The 19,094-nt window shown below is 46.1% G+C and overlaps 1 protein-coding gene across 3 annotated transcripts in view; it reads left to right on the forward strand.

Annotated features, from left to right (window-relative positions):
* Nucleotides 1-19,094, forward strand: part of col18a1a (collagen type XVIII alpha 1 chain a) — a 307,944-nt gene that overhangs the window by 268,419 nt on the left and 20,431 nt on the right. For all 3 annotated transcript variants that reach the window (XM_060827580.1, XM_060827578.1, XM_060827579.1), the window contains 8 exons: nt 930-992; nt 2,576-2,659; nt 9,102-9,137; nt 12,808-12,861; nt 15,195-15,269; nt 15,362-15,427; nt 15,807-15,855; nt 18,207-18,296. In XM_060827580.1, the coding sequence (XP_060683563.1) occupies nt 930-992; nt 2,576-2,659; nt 9,102-9,137; nt 12,808-12,861; nt 15,195-15,269; nt 15,362-15,427; nt 15,807-15,855; nt 18,207-18,296 (517 nt within the window). The remainder of the gene's footprint in view (nt 1-929; nt 993-2,575; nt 2,660-9,101; nt 9,138-12,807; nt 12,862-15,194; nt 15,270-15,361; nt 15,428-15,806; nt 15,856-18,206; nt 18,297-19,094) is intronic.

Consider the following 19,094-nt stretch of genomic DNA (forward strand, 5'->3'; position numbering starts at 1 on the left):
CTGCTACAGCCCTGTGGAAGCCGAGAGCTGACCTTCCTCAAGGTGCCCGTCACTGCATGCCCACCCAGCAGGGAGTGAGAGTGAGCCCGGGGCTGGAGGGGGGGGGAGATGCAGTGCGCTCACAGCTGGAACGCAGGGAACAGCAAAATAGAGGGCTCCCATAGGCAGCACTGCAACCATGACTAAGGGGCTTTGTTTTTTGTGATGTTGGTTGAGTGCACAGACCAAGATGCCAGGTCAAACTCCCTTCCACGCCTTCACAGTTTGTGATAGTCACATCCACCCAGGAAGACAGGCCTTTACGGGTTTAACCAAGGGTCATGAGTTGACACAGTTGCCTCCTCCAGCCAGTTCGGCCATTTGACGAGCTCATTGATGATCAGATAATGGCCATATTCCTCACCTTTCTTCCGTTACTCTTGACTTCTCTGGGATCAAAGAGTAGGCCAAACTCCAGTCGCATCCCACGCGGGCGGATGGCTCCTCTGACCGTGTGGCACTCCCTCGGCGCGGCGCTGCTGTGTGGCACTCCCTTGGCACAGCACTGCCGCGTTGGCCTTGATGTTGTGGCTCAAGTCTCCGGGAGGAGATTTGAACCCATGACCTCCTTGGCTCAGTGTATCCAAGGCTGACAGTTGCAGATGCAAGCCAGAGTCCCACTGAGCTATGGCAGATAATGGTGGGACTATCACTGCAGTTTGTTAATCCCCTAGAATAGAAATGTCACTGGTTGTTTTATCTCTAATATTCAGTTGGATCATTTAAGGACAGCACAGTGGCCTTTTCAATTATTTTCATCAGTCGTTTATCTTCAAACAGGTTTTGTGTATGTGTGTGTAACCAAACGTCACCATTTTCACGGTCTGTAACTCACTGCTCATGTACCACTCAGTTTGAACACAGTGATCACATTCTCCCCTTTCCTTTAGGGTCCCAGTGGACCGAAAGGTGAACGAGGACCCCCAGGTATCACGGGACCCACAGGGCCAAAGGTAGGCACTTCAACGAAAATGGTCAAAATGCGCATTTGTGTAGCGCCCCTTTGAGATTGCCAGCAGCTACCTTTGGCACCTGGCCACCTAAGGAGAGAGAGGAGTGGAGATGACTGGAGAAGCTTGGTCACGGAGGTGGACTTGAAGGGGGAAAGTGAAACCGAGAGGTTTAGGGAGAACATTCCAGGCCTGTGTGAAATGACCACTAGCATTCCAGTGCAATGTATTCCAGGCATTTCTCCCATTTCCTCTGGGTGTTATTTTTGAATCTGCTTTCACCGTCGCTCCAGCCAGTGCATTCCGGATCGAAACAAAAAGCTCTCCTCCCCTGCCCCCCACTTCTTCAGCCAATCATCTTAAATCTGTCGGCTGTTTACTGAGCCTGCTGCCTAAATGCCAACAGTTTCTCCTCATTTACTCTGTGAAATGTATCGCATGGCACTGAGCTGTGCAGTTCCCTGCTCCATGGCGACGTTTGTTGGCTGGGTGTGAGTCTGGCCTACCTTAGAGATAGAGAGAGAGAGAGCAGATGTTTACTGCTTCTTATTACTGAGCAGTGAGCACATTTGGAGAGATTTTCATCTTTCTGGGTGCTGCTGGCTAGGGCAGCATTTATTGCCTGTACCTAGTTGCCCTGCAGTATGTGCTGGTGAGCTGCCAATTCATGTTGGGGGGGTACATGCTCCAAAGCCCTTTTCAGTGGGAGGTGCAAGACTGTTAACCCTACAGTAGGTGAAGGAACAGTGATATAGTTCCAAGTTAGACCAGGGAGCAACCTGGAGCCAGTTAAGTGTGTTCCTCAGTGCCACTTGCTTCTGTCATTCAGCGTGGTAAACACCGTAGGGTTAGGGACGTATTCCTAAGGTTTGAGTTTCTCTGATTGACTTGACTCCAACTTAGGAGAGGATCTGGAGAATTAACTCCTCTGGACCCATTGCCCAGTGCAATTCAGTACCTATTGAGAGGAGCTGTGAAAATGGACTGCAGATAGATGTTCTTCTACAGGGTTGACTGAGAGCCTAAAGGGTGTCTCCCCTTCCAGATGGACAGAGTGCACTGTTGTATTGCTGGCTGTTCCCAAAGTGGGCTGAAAAACCAGACGAAAGGCTGGAAATGCTCAGCGGGTCAGGGCAGCAGCTGTGGACAGAGAAACAGAGATGGTATTTCATGGGAGTGACCTTTCAACAAGAAGTAGGTGTCCAAAGTGCACCAGAGAGGGAGAGAGAGATATGTGATGGTTCACAAACAAGTGCAGAGCCAGTGGAGGGGCCATGTGGGAGGAAGGTGCTGAAGGAAATGTCTGTGACACACTGCATAGCAGGAGTGATAAAATTAAGAAGCATATACCCGTGATTCCAATACATCTCCCATCTCTGCTCCCCCCCTGCTGTGATAGACTGGGCCTTTGACCATGCCCATCCATTCCCATAATTCTGCTCTTCTCCCTTCCCCAGAACTGTGACAGAATTCCTTGTCATCTCCTACCAGCCTCCACATTCCAAAATCTCACCCTCCACCATTTCAACCATCTGCGAGTTGTACAAGGTACTGTAACATACTGCATCCGTCTTCTTCCTTTCCAGGGTGATAGGGGAGAGCCTGGCTTCATCATTAGCCCCGATGGAACCACATTGAATAGTCTGCTGGCCAGTGGCATTGGATCAAAGGTGAGATGTTGGATATTATGAGGACCAGCTGCAGCCGAGTCTGACTGTGCTAATGTGAGAAACTGCAGCAGAAAAGGCTTCCTTGCTAAAGACCTGCTTTACAAATATGAAGATGTTACAATTCAGAAACAGGCCATTCAGCCTATCTAGTCCATGCTAGTAATCATGCAGACCTCTCACTTGCCTCCTTCATTGACCCAAACAATGTATGCCCTTAAATCCACTGTTTCCCCAGTTTCTAATATTCCTTCCCTTTAAGTGCATCTATAACTTTGATTTCAGCCACTCCCTGTTGGGGCAGGTTCCACATTCACCGCACTCTCTGGGGAGAGAGATTCTGTTGAATTCTCTCTTGGATTTATTAATGACTGTCTTGTACTTGTGACCGGTAGATTTGCAAAGTGGAGACAGCTTCTCTGCATTTACCCATCTGATCTCCTTCATGATGAAACGAGCCCTCTATATGATCACATCACCTTTCAGTCCTCTCTGTCCTAAGAGAGGCCCAACCTGTATAATCTTTCCCCATAGTGACAGCCTCACAGTTCTGGTTCCGTGCTTGTTTAGATTAGATTACCTACAGTGTGGAAACAGGCCATTCAGCCCAACAAGTCCACACCAACCCTCCGAAGCACAACCCATCCAGATCCACTCCCCTACATTTACCCCATCATCTCACACTACAGGCAATTTAGCGTGGCCAATTCACCTGACCTGCACATCTTTGGACTGTGGGAGGAAACTGGAGCACCTGGAGGAAACCCACGCAGACATGGGGAGAATGTGCAAACTCCACACAGTTAGTTGCTTGAGGCGGGAATTGAACCCAGGTCTCTGGTGCTGTGAGGCAGCAGTGCTAACCACTGTGCCACCATGCCGTAAATCTAATTTGAAAACCACTTGTACCTTTGGGAATATGGGGAGGAATGGGAAGTACATTTGCTCTAATCCAGCATCAAACTAAGATATTAAAAAATGTAAAACTAGTGACAGCTTTGAACCAGACAGATGGATGTGCTTGTAAAAGGCCTGTGTCTTCAGGATATCCTTTGGTTACCAACTGTGACTGAACAGAGTCCTTGGAGGTTCGATCATGTGACCTAATTAAGCAATACAAATGTTTTAAAGCATTTTTGATTTTTTTTGCCATCCCTGGAGGGAAGATATTGTGAGCAGTAGTGATAGGGGACTCTATAGTCAGGGGCACAGATCTGTGCTCAGGAGTGAGACTCCTGGAGGGTGTGTTAGGGTCAAGGATGAGTCTGAATCGTTCTGAAAAGGGGGAAGTGAGCAACCAGCTGCTCTGGTCGATATTGGTACGAGTGACATCGGCAGGAAGAGAGTCCTGAGGTTCTGCAAAGGGTGTTCGGGGAGTTAGGTAGGACCTCTAGGCTTGTAAACTCAGGATCACTTCCGAAACCACGTGCTAATGAGGCCAGAAATAAGAAGATTATCCAATTGAATGCGTGGCTAAAGAGCTGGAGTAGGTGGGTGGGCATCAGATACCTGGATGATTGGGATCTCTTCCAGGGCAGAAAGGACCTGTACAGGAAGGACAGGTTGCACCTAAACTGAAGGGGCACCTCTTAGGATCCTCGCAGGGAGGTTTGCTAGTGCAAACTTGGGACGGTTAACACTAGTGCAGTGGGAGTGGGTGGGAACCAGAGCAAAAGGCCACCATGGGGAGTGATTGAGGAGAAGCCTGAGGTTAAATCAAGTTAGGTTATTCAGAAGAAAAGGCAGGACCAGGTTCATGAACATGGTGGGACTGGCAGTTTGAAGTGCATTTATTTTAATGTAAGGAGTATAACAGGTAAGGCACATGAGTTTAGGGCGTGGATTAGAATATGGGACTACAATGGGGTAGTCATTATAGAAACCTGGTGCAGAGAAAGGCAGGACTGGTACGTCAACATTCCAGGGTTTAGATGTTTCAGACATGATAGAGAGGGCTGTAAAAGGAGTGGGCGGGGGGGGGGGTTTGCATTACTGATTAAGGGGCATGTCACAGCTGCACTATGAGAGGACATCTTGGAGGGCTCATCCTGCAAGGCCTATTGGGTAAGATGCAGAAATAAGAGAGGTGCAGTTACAATGCTGGGGTTATATTATAGGGCTCCCAGTAGCCAGCGGGAGATAGAGAAACAGATTTGTAAGCAGATCTTGGAAAGGTGGAAAAACAACAGGGTTGTTATCGTGGGTGTTTTTAATTTCACTGATATTGAGTGGGACTCTCTTCATACCAGGGACATAGATGGGACAGAATTTGTTAGGTGCATCCAGGAATGTTTCTTGAAACAATCTGTAGATAGTCCAACTAGGGAAGGGACTGGAGCTGTTGTATTGGAGAATAAGCCTTACCAGGTGACTGATATCTCAGACTGAAATGGGAACAGCGATCATAATTCTGTAAGTTTTTAAATAATTTTAGAAAAGGATAATGTTGGTCCTCGGGTGAAAGTGCTCATGTGGGGGAAGGTTAATTACCATAATAATCATAGAATCCCTACAGTGTGGAGACAGGCCATTTGGCCCAACAAGTCCACACTGACCCTCCAAAGAGTATCCTACCCAGACCCATTCCCCTACCCTCTTACTTTACATTTCCCCTGAGTAATGCACCTAACCTACACATCTCTGAGCACAATGGGCAATTTAGTGTTAGGCAGGAACTAGATGAATTCGATTGGGGGCAGCAGTTTGAGAGTAAATCCACATATAACATATGGATGTTGATCAGAGTTCAGGTCCAGCGTGTTCTCGTGGGGATATAAGGTAATGATGGCAAGATTCTGGAACCCTGGATGATAAGAGATATTGAAAGCTTAGTCAAAAAGACAAAGGAAGCATATGTAAAGTTCAGGAAACTGAAATCAGACAAAACCCTTGAGGAATACAGTATAAGGAAGCAGAAAAGAACTTAATCAAGGAATTAGGAGGCAAAATAGAGGTCATGAAATGTTTAAAATCTGATTGAAGATTTGTAGCTCGGGTATCCGTTGTTGTGGTTCTGCTCGCCGAGCTGGAAGTTTTTGCTGCAAACGTTTCGTTCCCTGGCTAGGGAACATCATCAGTGCTGTTGGAGCCTCGTGTGAAGCGCTGCTTTGATGTTTCTTCCAGTATTTATAGTGGTTTGTTCTTGCCGCTTCCGGGTGTCAGTTTCAGCTGTAGTGATTTGTATGCGGGGTCCAGGTCGATGTGTCTGAAACTGACACCCGGAAACGACAAGAACATCCATCAACAGACACATCGACCTGGACCCCACATACAAATCACTGCAGCTGAAACTGACACCCGGAAGCGGCAAGAACAAACCAATATAAATACCGGAAGAAACATCAAAGCAGCGCTTCACACGAGGCTCCAACAGCACTGATGATGTTCCCTAGCCAGGGAACGAAACGTTTGCAGCAAAAACTTCCAGCTCGGCGAGCAGAACCACAACGTCATGAAATGTCCTTGGCAAGTAGGTTTGAGGTGAATCCCAAGGCATTTTATACATATATCAGGAGTAAGCCAATAGCTAGGGAAAGGGTTGGTCCACTCAAGGACAAAGGTGGGAATTTATGTGTGGAGCCTCAGAAAGTGGGTGAGGTCCATAATGAGCCCTTCAGTGGTATTCACCAAGGAGAAGGACATTGATGATGGTAAGATTAGAGAGGAGTTTGTTGATTTTCTGGGGCATGTCGACGTTAAGAAGGAAGAGGTGTTGGGTGTCTTGAAAAAACATTAATGTAGATAGGTCTCCAGGGCCTGATGGGATCTATCCAAGGATATTGAGGGAGGCAAGGGAGGAGATTTTTGGAGCCTTGACAGAGATCTTTGAATTCTCTTTAGCCAGAGGTGAGGTGCCAGAAGACCGGAGAATAGCCAATGTTGTCCCTTTGTTTAAGAAGAGCAACAGGGATAATCTAGGAAATTATAGGTTGGTGAGGGAAATAATTGGAGAATATCCTTGGGGACAGGATTTACTTGCATTTGGAGAAAAAGAGACTGGATGCGAGTTAGCTTGCTGAGCTGGAAGGTTTGTTTTCAGACGTTTCGTCACCATACTAGGTAGCATCATCAGTGAGCCTCCGGTGAAGCGGAAGGATAGACCTATTAGAAGTCAGCTTTATGCAGGGCAGGGCTGGTCTCAAAAATTTGATTGAGCTTTTCTAAGAAGTGATGGAGTTGGTTGATGAGGATACAGCATGTTTTTTGGATGTTGTCTACATGGACTTTACTAAGGCATTTGACAAAGTCCCTCATGGTAGGCTGCTTCAAGTGATTAAGTCACACGGGATCCATGGTGAGTTGGATGCAAAATTGGCTTGGTCATGGCAGTCAGGGGGTAGTTGTGGGAGAGGTGCTTTTCTGGCTAGGGGTCTGTAACCAGTGGTGTTCCGCATAATTGGATGAAAATGTAGATGGGCTGTCTGTAGGTTTGCAGGTGACATGAAAATTGGTGAGATTGTGGATAATGAAAGGATAGGCAAAGGATACAGCAGGATATAGATCAGGTGGCAAGTTGGGATGGGGTTTAATCTGGACTATTGTGAGGTGAGGTATTTTGGGAGGTTTCATACAAGAGTAAAATAAATGCTAGAGTGTTTTTGATGTACAGAGGGACCTTAGGGTGCAAGTTATAGCTTTCTAAAAGTGGCAACACAAGTAGCTGAGGCGCTAATGAAGGTGTACAGCACGTGTAACTTCATTGATCAGGTCAGTGAGTATAAACGTTGGCACATCATGTTGCAGCTGTATAAATCTTTAGTTAGGCCACGTTTGGAGTATTTTGTGCAGTTCTGGTCGCCGCACTATAGGAAGGATGTGGAGGCTGTGGAGTGGGTGCAGGATGTTGGAGTGTATTAGCCGGAAGGAGAGGTTGGATAAACTTGGATCGTTTTCACTAAAAGCGTTTGAGATGAAGAGGTGACCTGATCGAAGTAAATAAAATTATGCGGGGAATGGATAGGGTGGATAGTCAGAGTCTTTATCACAGAGTGGTATGTCAAATACTAGGGGGCATAGGTTTAAGGTGAGAAGAGAAATACTTAGGATATGTGTTAGGGAGTTCTTTTGTTATGCAGAAGGTGATAGGTGTCTGGAACCCACTGCCAGGGGAGGTGGTAGAATCAGATAAAGTAGTATTGTTTACGAGACGTTTAAACAAATACCTGAACAGGCAGGGAGTAGACATATGCAGGCAGATGGGATTAGTTTAAAATGGCATCATGGTTGGCACAGATATGATGGGCCCAAGGGCCTGTTCCTGTGCTGTACTGTTCTATGTTCTATCAATCTTTAATTCCTGGAGATTCCAGGGCAGTCCTAGAGGGCTGGTTAGCCTCGGCCATCCCCAGGCAGTGTGCAGTGATCAGCAACTCCCAAACAATGTAATCCCACACAAACTTCAAATCCCACACTAAAACGGAGAAGAATCTCTCCCATTATCCCTTTTCCCAGAGCAAGGAATGGATTAATGCAGTGGATTCCCAGTTCAAGGAATGAAATCCATGTTGTCAAACTCCTCCAGAGATAGGAGCGGGTAACTTGGTTAGCCACAAACAAGGGGATGAGGTGGAGAAGGACTGAGACTGACGACTGAGTGGTCTCAAGGGCTTGATGTGACCAAACTGTCTCTGTTTGATGATCCGCCATGAACAGGGAGCTGACTGACAAGGCCAACATTTGTTGTTGACCCTAATGACCCTTGAGAAGCTGATGGTGATGTATTAATACAAGATATATCTGTGTGATATCACATATTAATGGGAGAGCTAAACATTATGGATCCAAGATTCAGGCTGAGAGGGGAGTAACTGTAAGCTCAAGAAGGACAACAATGAGGTTATTTTAGCACCCAGCTATAAAATAAGTGATTGAAGAAACAGCCTCAGCATTGTAACATTGTTATTGAAAACTCTTACAATATTGCACAAGGTTAGCTGAGAATTCACAAACTCACGTCAGTCATTTTGCATTGTAAATCAGAAAATGCTAACGTCACCCTGTTTCTTCACCTCCACTCTGTCTCTGAGCCCAGTCGGATAAGACTGGAGTACCCAATAAACAATGTTAATGATTTAACTTTCACATAGCTAAGACAGAAAGGTAAAAGTTGTTTGATGAGGTGAGAGGAATCCAGGTTTGGGGGGGCTCTTGGCTTCACAGATTTGGGGATGGTTACAAGGCAAATGAGTTCAGCTTCGGGTTGCCATGGTCACTTACCCAGTCCGTTAATGAATGAGAAGTGAACTTCCACTTTAGCTAATTAAACCACTCCTTCTAAAGCCTTGATTGAAGATGGAACAGCGATGAACAGTGCCCCCATTCCCCCACTTACAATCTGTCATTAGGCCAAGGGATTCTTTTCTGACATAGTTCTTTCAGAGGAGAAGCACTCAGATTAAACCAGTTACTCTGAATCTAAAGCTGTGGTGAATTTTGTTCCCCTCAGGGTGATGCTGGCATTCCAGGACCCATTGGCCCCCAGGTAAGGCATCTGCTGTCGGAAATCTGTCAGCTCCTGACATTCGTCAAAAACCTCATCTGTCGACACCACCCTGTCTGGCCAGCATTAGTTTCAGAATCCGGCAGCTCGATTGCTTAAAATATCCAACTCTTTCTAATGGCCTGAAGTGACTTCACTTTCCCCGTCACTCTCACTGAACGTTCATCGACTTTAGGATGATATGTTGTATCAGACTTGACTAAAATGCAGTTAATTAATTCTGGATCCAGAGCCATTCTGAACCTGCGTAACAGGAAACAAATCGAGACTCCTGCATTGACAGGGTAATGGATATCTTGGCGTCTCTGTAGGTATTCAGTCTCTTGTTCAAGCCCAGCATGGATTGGACGAAGGATCTCCTCTCTTTAGAATCATACGTAACAAGGGAAGCAGGAGTAGACCATTCAGCCCCTCAAGATTGCTGCACCATTTGACTCTGTTTTGGTTGATTTTCTGCCTCAACCCCCAAATTGTTACCTGGTCCCACACCCCTCAATTCTCCCAGAAACCAAAACTCTGTTGGTATCAGTCTTAAATGTATTGAAGGATGAAGCATCCACCACCCTCTGGGGGAGAGCACTCTAAAGATACACAGCTCTCTGAATGAAGACAGCTGTCCCTCTCTCTGTAGTAAATGAACAATCCTTTATACTGAGACAGTGCTGCCCAGATCCCCAGTGAGGGGGAAACCACCCCTCAGGATCTGGCCTCTTAGGAACTTTCTGTGTTTCATTGACATCTTTTTTCTCGAGGTTCCAGACAATATGAACCCAATCTATTCAACCCCTTATATCATCGAAGGTACATCACAGGGAGCTAGGATCCCTGTGATTGCTTACTCGTGTCACGGGTGGTAGCAACTTGCAAAACTGGATTCGGTCACACCATACACGGAGCCTTTGAGCGACCCCTGCGTGGCTGAGAGGGAAGGTCACACTGGAGGTCATTTGGTCCCAGCATTCTCTCTGTTCCTTGGGCTTGCTGCCTGAGCTAACACAATGGAGTATTTGCAGAATTTCTAAATAAACCTGAATGATCAAATGGGACCCTGAGCCAAACCTCGTATCGGCCTCGATTGTTCTGTAAATATGGAATAGATTCTGATCTCCCGCCCCCCCCACTTTTGCTTTTCTAACTTTGTTCCCCTCCTCCTGTGCTGGTTCCAGTTTACTGTGGCCTTTGTGTTGTCCTTGCTTTGCTTCCCTCCTTCTGAGGCTCCCTGCTGAGTTCCAGGATCCTGAAAGCTCACCCACTTCTCCGTGTGCACTCTGGACACAAAACACCAAGGGTCTCTGGCATAGTGGGAATGTCACTCAGTCCAGAGGCTTTGGGGGTCACAGGTTCAATTCCAGTCCCATTTACCCAACAGCGTCATACAGCCCGGAAACAGACACTTCGGTCTATGCCAAACATAATCCAAAACTAAACTAGTCCCACCTGCCTGTTCCAGGCCCATATCCCTCCAAACCCTTCCTTATTCATGTGTTTATCAAATGTCTTTTAAACGTTGTAATTGTACCTGCATCCCCCACATCCTCAGGAAGTTCATTCCACACACAAACCAGCCTCTGTGTAAAAACATTGACTCTTACGTCTTTTTAAAATCTTTCTCTTTAAAACATGCCCCCTAGATTTGAAATCACCTGTCCTAGGGAAAAGACAACTACTGTTAACTGTCTAAACCTCTCATTATTTTATATGCTTCTATCAGATCGCCTCTCAACCTCCTACGCTCTTGTGAAAATGTCCCAGCCTATCCAGTCTTTCTTTATAACTGAAACCTTCCATACCTGGGAACTTCCTGGTAAATCTCTTCTGAACCCTCTCCAGCTTAATAATATCCTTCCTATAACTGGGTGACCAGAACTGGACACAGTAATCCAGAAGAGGCCTCACCAATGTCCTGTACAACCTCAACATAAGGTCCCAACCTCTCACTCCTATATTCAAAGGACTGAGGAATGAAGGTGAGCGTGCCAAATGCCTTTTTAACCACTCTGACTACATGTCATGCAAACTTGAAGGGAATATGTACCTGCACCCCAGGTCCCTCTGTTCTAAAACACCACCCAAGTTTCGACCATTAATTGTATAAGCCCTACTATTGTTTGTTGAACCAAAATGCAATACCTCACGTTTATCCAGATTGAACTCCCATATTCAGCCCATCAACCCATTTGATCAAGATCCCTTTGTAATCTCAGAAAGCCTTGTTCACTGTCTTACTATGTCACCAATTTTGGCATCATCTACAAACTTACTAACCATGCCTTTATATATTCTCATCCAAATCATTTACAGAAACAAAAGAGGACCCAGAAGTGATCCCTGTGGAACACTGCTGGTCACAGGCCTCTTGTCCAAAAAGCGACCCTCCACCATTTACTCACTGTCTGCTGCTGTTAAGCCAATTATGTATCCAATTGGCAAGCTCATACTGAATCCTATGTGACCTCTCTTTACTCATCAGTCTACCATGTGGAACCTTGTCAAAGGCTTTACTAAAATCCAAATAACGACATTTACTGCAACGCCTTCATCAATCTTTTTAGTAACTTCCTCAAAAAACTCAGTCAAGTTTGTGAGACACGATTTTGCACGCACAAAACCATGCTGACTATCTCCAATCGATTTTTGCCTCTCTCTTGAAATGAAAACTAGTCTCGGTGATGGTGATCGTGACAATTATCATTGATTTTGTTAAAACCCATTTGGTTCACTAATGTCTTTCGGGGAGGAAATCTGAGGCTCCATGTGACTCCAGACCCACTCTACTGCCCTCTGAAATGGCAAGCCGCTCAGTTCAAGGGCAATTGGGAAAATACAACACGTGCAAGGAATGCCCAATCCCATGAAAGAATAAAGTTAAAAATGATTTTTAAAATTTGATTTATTGTTGTCACGTACCTAGGGACAATGAAAAGTTTAGTTTCATGTGCAGTACAGGCAGGTCATACCATACAAAATGCGTAAGGGTAATCGAACAAAGCTAGGTATACAATGTTACAGCTACAGAGAAGGTGAACAAAGAGCAAGATCAACATTAAACATCTGAATAAAGGTGATGTTCAGATAGATGCTGTCTGACCTGTAAGGAGCTCTATTTATGTGCCTTTGCTCTGTAGCTCTTGATACCTTTAACCAAGAAAGATCTATAGCTCCGTCTTAAAAAATTGAAGTTACCCAGCAGTGTTTACTTGGGGAAAGAGTTTTATATTGCAGTGCGAAGAAGTGCTTCCTGATGTCACCCCCTAAGGTTACGTCCACCTTAGGCCTGGAGTTCCCTCTGAGAAAATTGTTTCTCTTTATTGACCGTATTGAACCCTTTAGTCCCCTCTACTTCCTGTTGAAAGCGTTCAGAGCGAGCAGTCCCTTCACTAGCTGGCCAGGCCAGGCTAGGGAACGTCAGTGCCCCTGTTAAAATTCGGGAGCTTCATCATACAGGCTCCCTGTTACGTGTCTGCATTAGAATAATGGTTGTAAATGAGGCCTGTTATCTGAAGGAAGCCACCTGACTGAACTTGGAGTCCATTGCGTGTGACTGGGCTCCCCCTAAACAGTGGTTCAAACAGACAGACTGACCCAAGGCCTGCTGGGAGCTGTGTCCTCCAATCACAGTTAATTGTTGGCTATCTCTGCTTCTAATCCACAGGGCTTGCCGGGATACCCAGGTCAAAAAGGTGAAATTGGATTGCCAGGGAGACCGGTGAGGAGTGTTTTTTTGTTTCTTTTTGCATGTAAAATCTGGAATTCAAAGGATTAGAGTTTGGATGATGAACAGGCAGGCAAAGTGTGTCTGGGTGACTTGGCACAGTGAGGTCATTCAGCCCCTCGAGCTTACTATACCACTCACTTTGCCTGTGTCCGATCTGTACCTGAACTTGGTCTGCCCTCCTTGGTTCTATATGATTAAAACACTTATCCAATCAAATCTATCACCCCAATAACAAACTACTGAGATAACAGCGGAAAATGCTGGAAATACTTCGGAGGTCAGGCAGCATTTGCACAGAAAGAGAAACGGGGTGAACGTTGCAGGGTGATGCCTGTTCTGAGAAACCTTTCAAACTCAGCTTTGACCTTTCCCCCCAACTTATCCGGGAGGTTAGGGCTGGGGGAGGGGAGGGGTCCAAATTTCCCACAATCTTTTGTGTGAAGCTGTGCTTCCCAATATCGACCCTGAATGACCTGGCATTTGTACGCTCCCCTGTTGTTCTGGTCTCCCCTCTTTGGAAGAAATACCTTTTCTCTATCCAGTCCTTTCACATTAAATGAATCTTCACTACTTGAGGGAATACACACAGAGTCTGTGCAGCCTGCTCTAATAACTTTATCATTTTAGCCCCAGTATAAGTCTGGTCAATACACCCCCTCTATCCTTGTCCTTTTAGCTCTTCACTATGTGCCTGAGTTCTTCTGGATGCACAAGCTGGCTTGTACACACAAGTTACTTTTAAAGTCCTGGACCCCTTCCACTCTGGCATTTTAGAACACAGGAAATAGGAACAGGAGTAATTCCTACACCTCCTCAAGCCCTCTCCTCCATTTAGCATAAGCATGGGTGCCCCTCGGCTTTAAATCCACTCACCCACCCGCTCCCTGTCACCTCGATTCCCTCAGACACCAAAAACGTATCTGATCCAGCCTTAATTGGACCCAACGATGGAGCATTCGCAATGTCCTGAGGTGGAGAATTCCAAAGGTCCATGATCCCATGGAGTGAAGGACCGTCTCCTTAACCCAATCATAAATAAGCAGCCCTTAACTTGCAATGGTGCCCTCACATTCTAGATTCCCCTGCTGGATGAATAACGGCTCAGTGTCTACCATTGAATCTTACCCAGTTGGAAGGAGCGACAGATCTCTTCCTGAGTCAATTAGTCCAGTTGGGTGAAAATGAAAGTGCCAGTCCTTTGTGTCCCCAAACTCCCTTCGATCCCCCCATCCTCCCGAAGTGCCCCCAACCTCCCTTTGATCCTTCCATCTTCCCTTTTTGAACCCCCCCCCACCCATCCTCTCTCTGTGCTCCCATCATCCCTTTGAGAAAGTTACCACCTGGAGTAGTGCCAACCTCCGGCCCATTTAAACGTTCAAATGAAAGGGCGTCACTCAAAAATGGAAAGACGGAGCACTGAAATCACCTGAGCAGATCATCCAGAAATCTTTGAGGAGATCACGCAAGTTCTGACAGTGGCTCCACCTCAGAGTCGCTGCGGGTAATGTCTGCAGATGCCGGTCATTGGCTTGTGCACCAGCCACGGAACTAGGGAGAGACATACACTGCCTCAGCCTGGGAAGATCTCCAGCTAACTGAGCTCGTCAATAGATTCTCCTGGAACAAGATGCAAACAGGGAACACTGGAAGGTCAGAAAGGCTGCCTGGGGGGGTGCAGAAGCAGTCAACGTTTCAGACCGTTGACCTTTCACCTGAACTGAGAAAGGTTAAGAGACATGACTGCTTTTTGGCAAGTAAACATTTGGGCGGGGTTATTGGAAAAATAATGGAAGTGAGGGATTGTGATAAGGTGAAGAGTAGGCGAGATTGATTGACAAAACACTTGACGGCGCAAGGCCAATGGGAGAAATAATGGGACAAGCCGATTAACAGAAGCTGTGCCCTGATGAGGTGGGAAGGGTGGGATGATTAATGGCTGCCTTCCAAATGCAAGGACTAAAGAAAGGTGAGAGCAAAATTAAAAACCTGCAAAGACCAGAAAACAAACTGGTGGTGAGTTGGAATCCTGGGTCGGGGGTTTCTGTCAGATACTGTCAAACTCCACATTCCACCTGGAAGCCTGGTTGAAGGATGAGGTGTAGACCCTGAAGCAGGCCAAGGACAGAGAGGTCAGAGTGCAGAATGGCCGACTGCTGATCGGAAATGTCCGACCTCAGGAAGTTCAGCATCGTGCTTGCAGACCGGTCATTCCTCTGTTCAGATCACTTCATTTGCCTTGCAGACTTTCTCTTCTCGATATGTCAGTGTGGATTAGTGACCCTTCAGCCTTCTCCTTCCCTAATCGCTCTTTCTCTCCCATGTAGGGTCGGCCTGGCATAAATGGACTGAAAGGTGAAAAGGGCGAGCCAGGAGATTTCAGTGGTGGTTTTGGGTACCGGGTGAGTCCTGCCTTCACTGTTTCATTCTGGCAATTGTACGTCTTAAGCTTCAGGTATTTTCTGAATCAATTTCCTATTGTCCTGTTTACCAGAATATTCCAGGACCACCCGGTCCTCCAGGACCCCCTGGACCACCTGGTATGCCAGCGTCTGATCACGTAAGTGTGCGATGTACTTCCTGAACGGCCAAATTAAATAAGGCTGGAATGGTTCCAGTGTCCGTGTCTTATTGCCCTTCTTCAGTAATGCTGCTACTGTGCTGATACCTTCCCATCAGGCACTGCATCCCACCCAGAATTCCAGCTTAACAAATTCTGACAAATAGGGGAGATTGGTTTAGTGTTTTATCCACAAGATGGTGGTAGGGGTGTTCCCTCAGTACAGTGTTGGGATCGTCCATAGATTAAGCTGAAGGCTCCGGGGTGGGGACATGTCATCACAAGTTTCTGACTCTGAGCCGTGACTCAGACTGACTAGAGAAAGATTTTAACTCCGCTGTGGATACTCGACTCGTGATTATCCCCGTCTTCTCTTCAGGTGTTCAGAGGAGCAGCTGAAGGATTCACTGGAATACATGGACCACAAGGTAAGGTGTTCATGGTCTATTGGGTAAAGGTCCTCCAATAAAATGCACACCTCCAATCAATGCCATTGTCTATCCCTTGGTGGATTTTGCACTATTCTGCTGAAGTTGCAGGAGAGACTTTGATCTTCGGTCTTTCTGTGATGTTAGCACAACTATTTGGGCTTCCACTGGGCAGCAAGGACATGGACGCCATCCGGAAACAAATTGGCCGCATTTCTCTCATCTAAGGCGATGGACAAGACAGGACACCCAGTCTACTTTAATCACAGGAACCTTCAATCCAAGATTCAGTTTGAAACCTGTTCAAACACCGGTCATTAAATTATGAACATTGTGTCCATAAATTAGAGCTTTGGGGTTTCTGCCCATCCTGCATTGAGCTGAAAATGTCAGTTAAGCACCCTAACTATTTTATTTCAGTCATGTAGAAAACTATTCTGATCCATCTGGCTAATACAGAGTCCCTACAGTGCTGAAAGAGGCCATTTGTCCCATCAAGTGTGCACGGACCCTCTTTGAACATCCTATCCAATCCCTGTAATTCCCTGCATTTCCCATGGCTAATCCACTTAAACACCTTTGGACTGGAGGAATCCAAGAGCACATAGAGGAAAGCCACACAGAGAACGTGCAAACTTCACATAGACAGTCACTCGAGGGTGCAATCGAACTTGGGCCTCGAGCGATGTGAGGCAGCTGTGCTAACCACTGAGCATCAAAACAGCCCTATTTGGCTATGCAATATTTCCTATCTATTATCATCATGAGGGAGGCCATTAACTTATAGAAAGAAAATCAAAAGCCAATTATTTATGCTGCAAGTTTTAATGGCTAATACCTGTGATGTGGTTCCTGAGAATATAGTGTAGGCTTGTTCAGTCAAAACATTCAAGAGGGAATTAGATTGTTGTCTGAGAAGGAAGATTGTGTCTGGTTTGAGGGAGAAGGCAGGTACTAGGTAACTGCTCATTCAGAAAGTATACAATGATAGGCTGAAGTGCCTCAATTCTGATTTTGGTTGGATTGGGAACTATACTTTACAAGAGTTAAAGAAAGTAAATAAAATGTTTTAACTCTACTTATTTTGTGAACACTTACATTTTAAGCTTTCAAAACTTAACAAATAGATTCCCCAGTTCTTCCAGACTGTCAATGCTACTTTCACATCTCCCAGGAATACACCACGGGGTGTCAGCCCTCAGGAATTCACTTTATTTTGCCCCAGCTTTCCTGCTACATTCTAGGAGTCTGCAACTGCCTAAATTCAAAGATGGACTTCACTCCCTTTTTGCTTAATTGTCTGAAACCTTTGGCAGATCTCCCCCCTCTACGTGTTTCCAATTGTTCCAGCTCTAAATGTTACACCATCCCTGTCTGTGAGAAAGCAAACAAATAAACCCAACACAGCGGGTTTATATAAAACCTACATGGTCTATTTCCATAGCAACCCTGCATACCTGGAAAATGTAGATTAATTATCAATCAGTCTTAATCTAAAAGGTAAATGGAAACTTTAAGAGCTGTCCTTGTTGTCCTTTTAATCCTGTCTGTAATCTGAGACCCACATGACTAACTCAAGCCCCTTATGAAGGAACTGTTGACAGTTTGTCCACTTAAAAAAAAAATAGCCCATTGCTGACTATGTTCACATTTCCACCTTGGCCGTTTTATGTAGAATGAGTTCTCCTTTGAATGGTGTTTGGTAATTTCCCAAATCCATTGGTTCTTCCATTAACTCTACATTTAACACTTCACTCCCCAATCCAAATGTATCCTTCTTATAGAGAAGGCACTGGCTTAGTGGTATATCACTGGGCTGTAAATCCAGAGACCCGGGTAACGTTCGAGGGACCTGGGTTTGAATCCTGCCATGACAGATGATAGAATTTGAATTCAATAATAAAGAGTCCTGGAATTAAGAGCCTGATGATGACCGTGAATCCATTGTCGATTGTCAGGAAAAACCCATCTGGTTCACTAGTGCCCTTTAGGGAAGGAAACTGCCATCCTCACCTGGTCTGACCTACATGTGACTCCAGACCCACCAGCAATGTGGTTGATTCTTAACTGCCCTCTGGGCACTTAGGGATGGGTAATAAATGCTACCCAGCTAGTCACGCCCTCATCCCGTGAACAAAAACAAATAAAGAAAAGAACACGTGAATTGTGAAAGTAGACATTATCATCACATTCTAACCTCATTTGAGAATGATTGACTGAAGTTAGATCTAAATGAACAATGAATGTGCCTCGTAACTAGTGTTGAAAGAATGTCTTTCAATTCCAGTACTTGGACTGATAAATGATTACAGCCTCGATCCATGACTATCTTGACCTGTTCCCTCACACAGGCCCTAAAGGAGACCGTGGCAACCCAGGGTATATGGGCCCTCCAGGACAGAAAGGGGATACTGGGGACCCTGGGCTTCCTGGCCCTCCAGGTGAGTAACCTGGGAGGTAAGGGGTAGCAGAGGAGGTCAGAGCTTACTCCCTCTGTCTGGGAGGAAATAACTCCATGCACGGTTTTGAAAATAAAAAGCCACAGGAGTATTAACTGAAACCGCTGTTTCCGTCTCAGTCAAGAACAACGTGTCTCTGCATTAGAACATGGAGACTGAGCTGTCAGGTTTCTGAGTTTCCAATGGGTGAAAAGCTCGCCCTGTGATCAACATTTAACAGCTAGGAGTCTGACTGCTGCTGGGCTTTTCAAGTTGAACTTCGAGCATGAAAAGCTGACTACCTCTCTCGCACATCTGCCCCATGCCAAAATGGCTGACACGGGTGTGACTGGACAATTCCTTCTCTGCTTCCCAATTCAGTAAACATGGATCCCCTTGGAGAGTCAAAGGGCAGAGTCCTGTGCCCACCTGTGTGGTGTGCTTGGTGGCAGAGTGGGCCACTTAATCAGGCAGGAGAGTTAATGGATGAGGACCTCATCATCTACCCTCCTCCGCCCCCATGATTGGCAGACCTTTGCATTGCCTTTGTACCCCACTGCCAACTGAGGCTCGGAACTGGATAACTAATGCCCACGTGACGGCCTCAACCCACAGCCGCTGGCATTAACTCAGTGACCAGCTTGAGACTTGCCTTGTGGAGTGCAAATGAGAACTACCTTGTTGAAAGGTAGTCAGTGCCTAATTGAAGGACTTGGCATCAGGAAAGAGGGGGGCAACTGAGTGCCACATTCCTGGCCACCCTTCCTCAAAGCCCTATCTTCTCCCTGGCATTGTCAAGGC

This window comes from Hemiscyllium ocellatum, chromosome 7 (genome assembly GCF_020745735.1).
Source record: "Hemiscyllium ocellatum isolate sHemOce1 chromosome 7, sHemOce1.pat.X.cur, whole genome shotgun sequence".
Lineage (NCBI taxonomy): Eukaryota > Metazoa > Chordata > Chondrichthyes > Orectolobiformes > Hemiscylliidae > Hemiscyllium > Hemiscyllium ocellatum.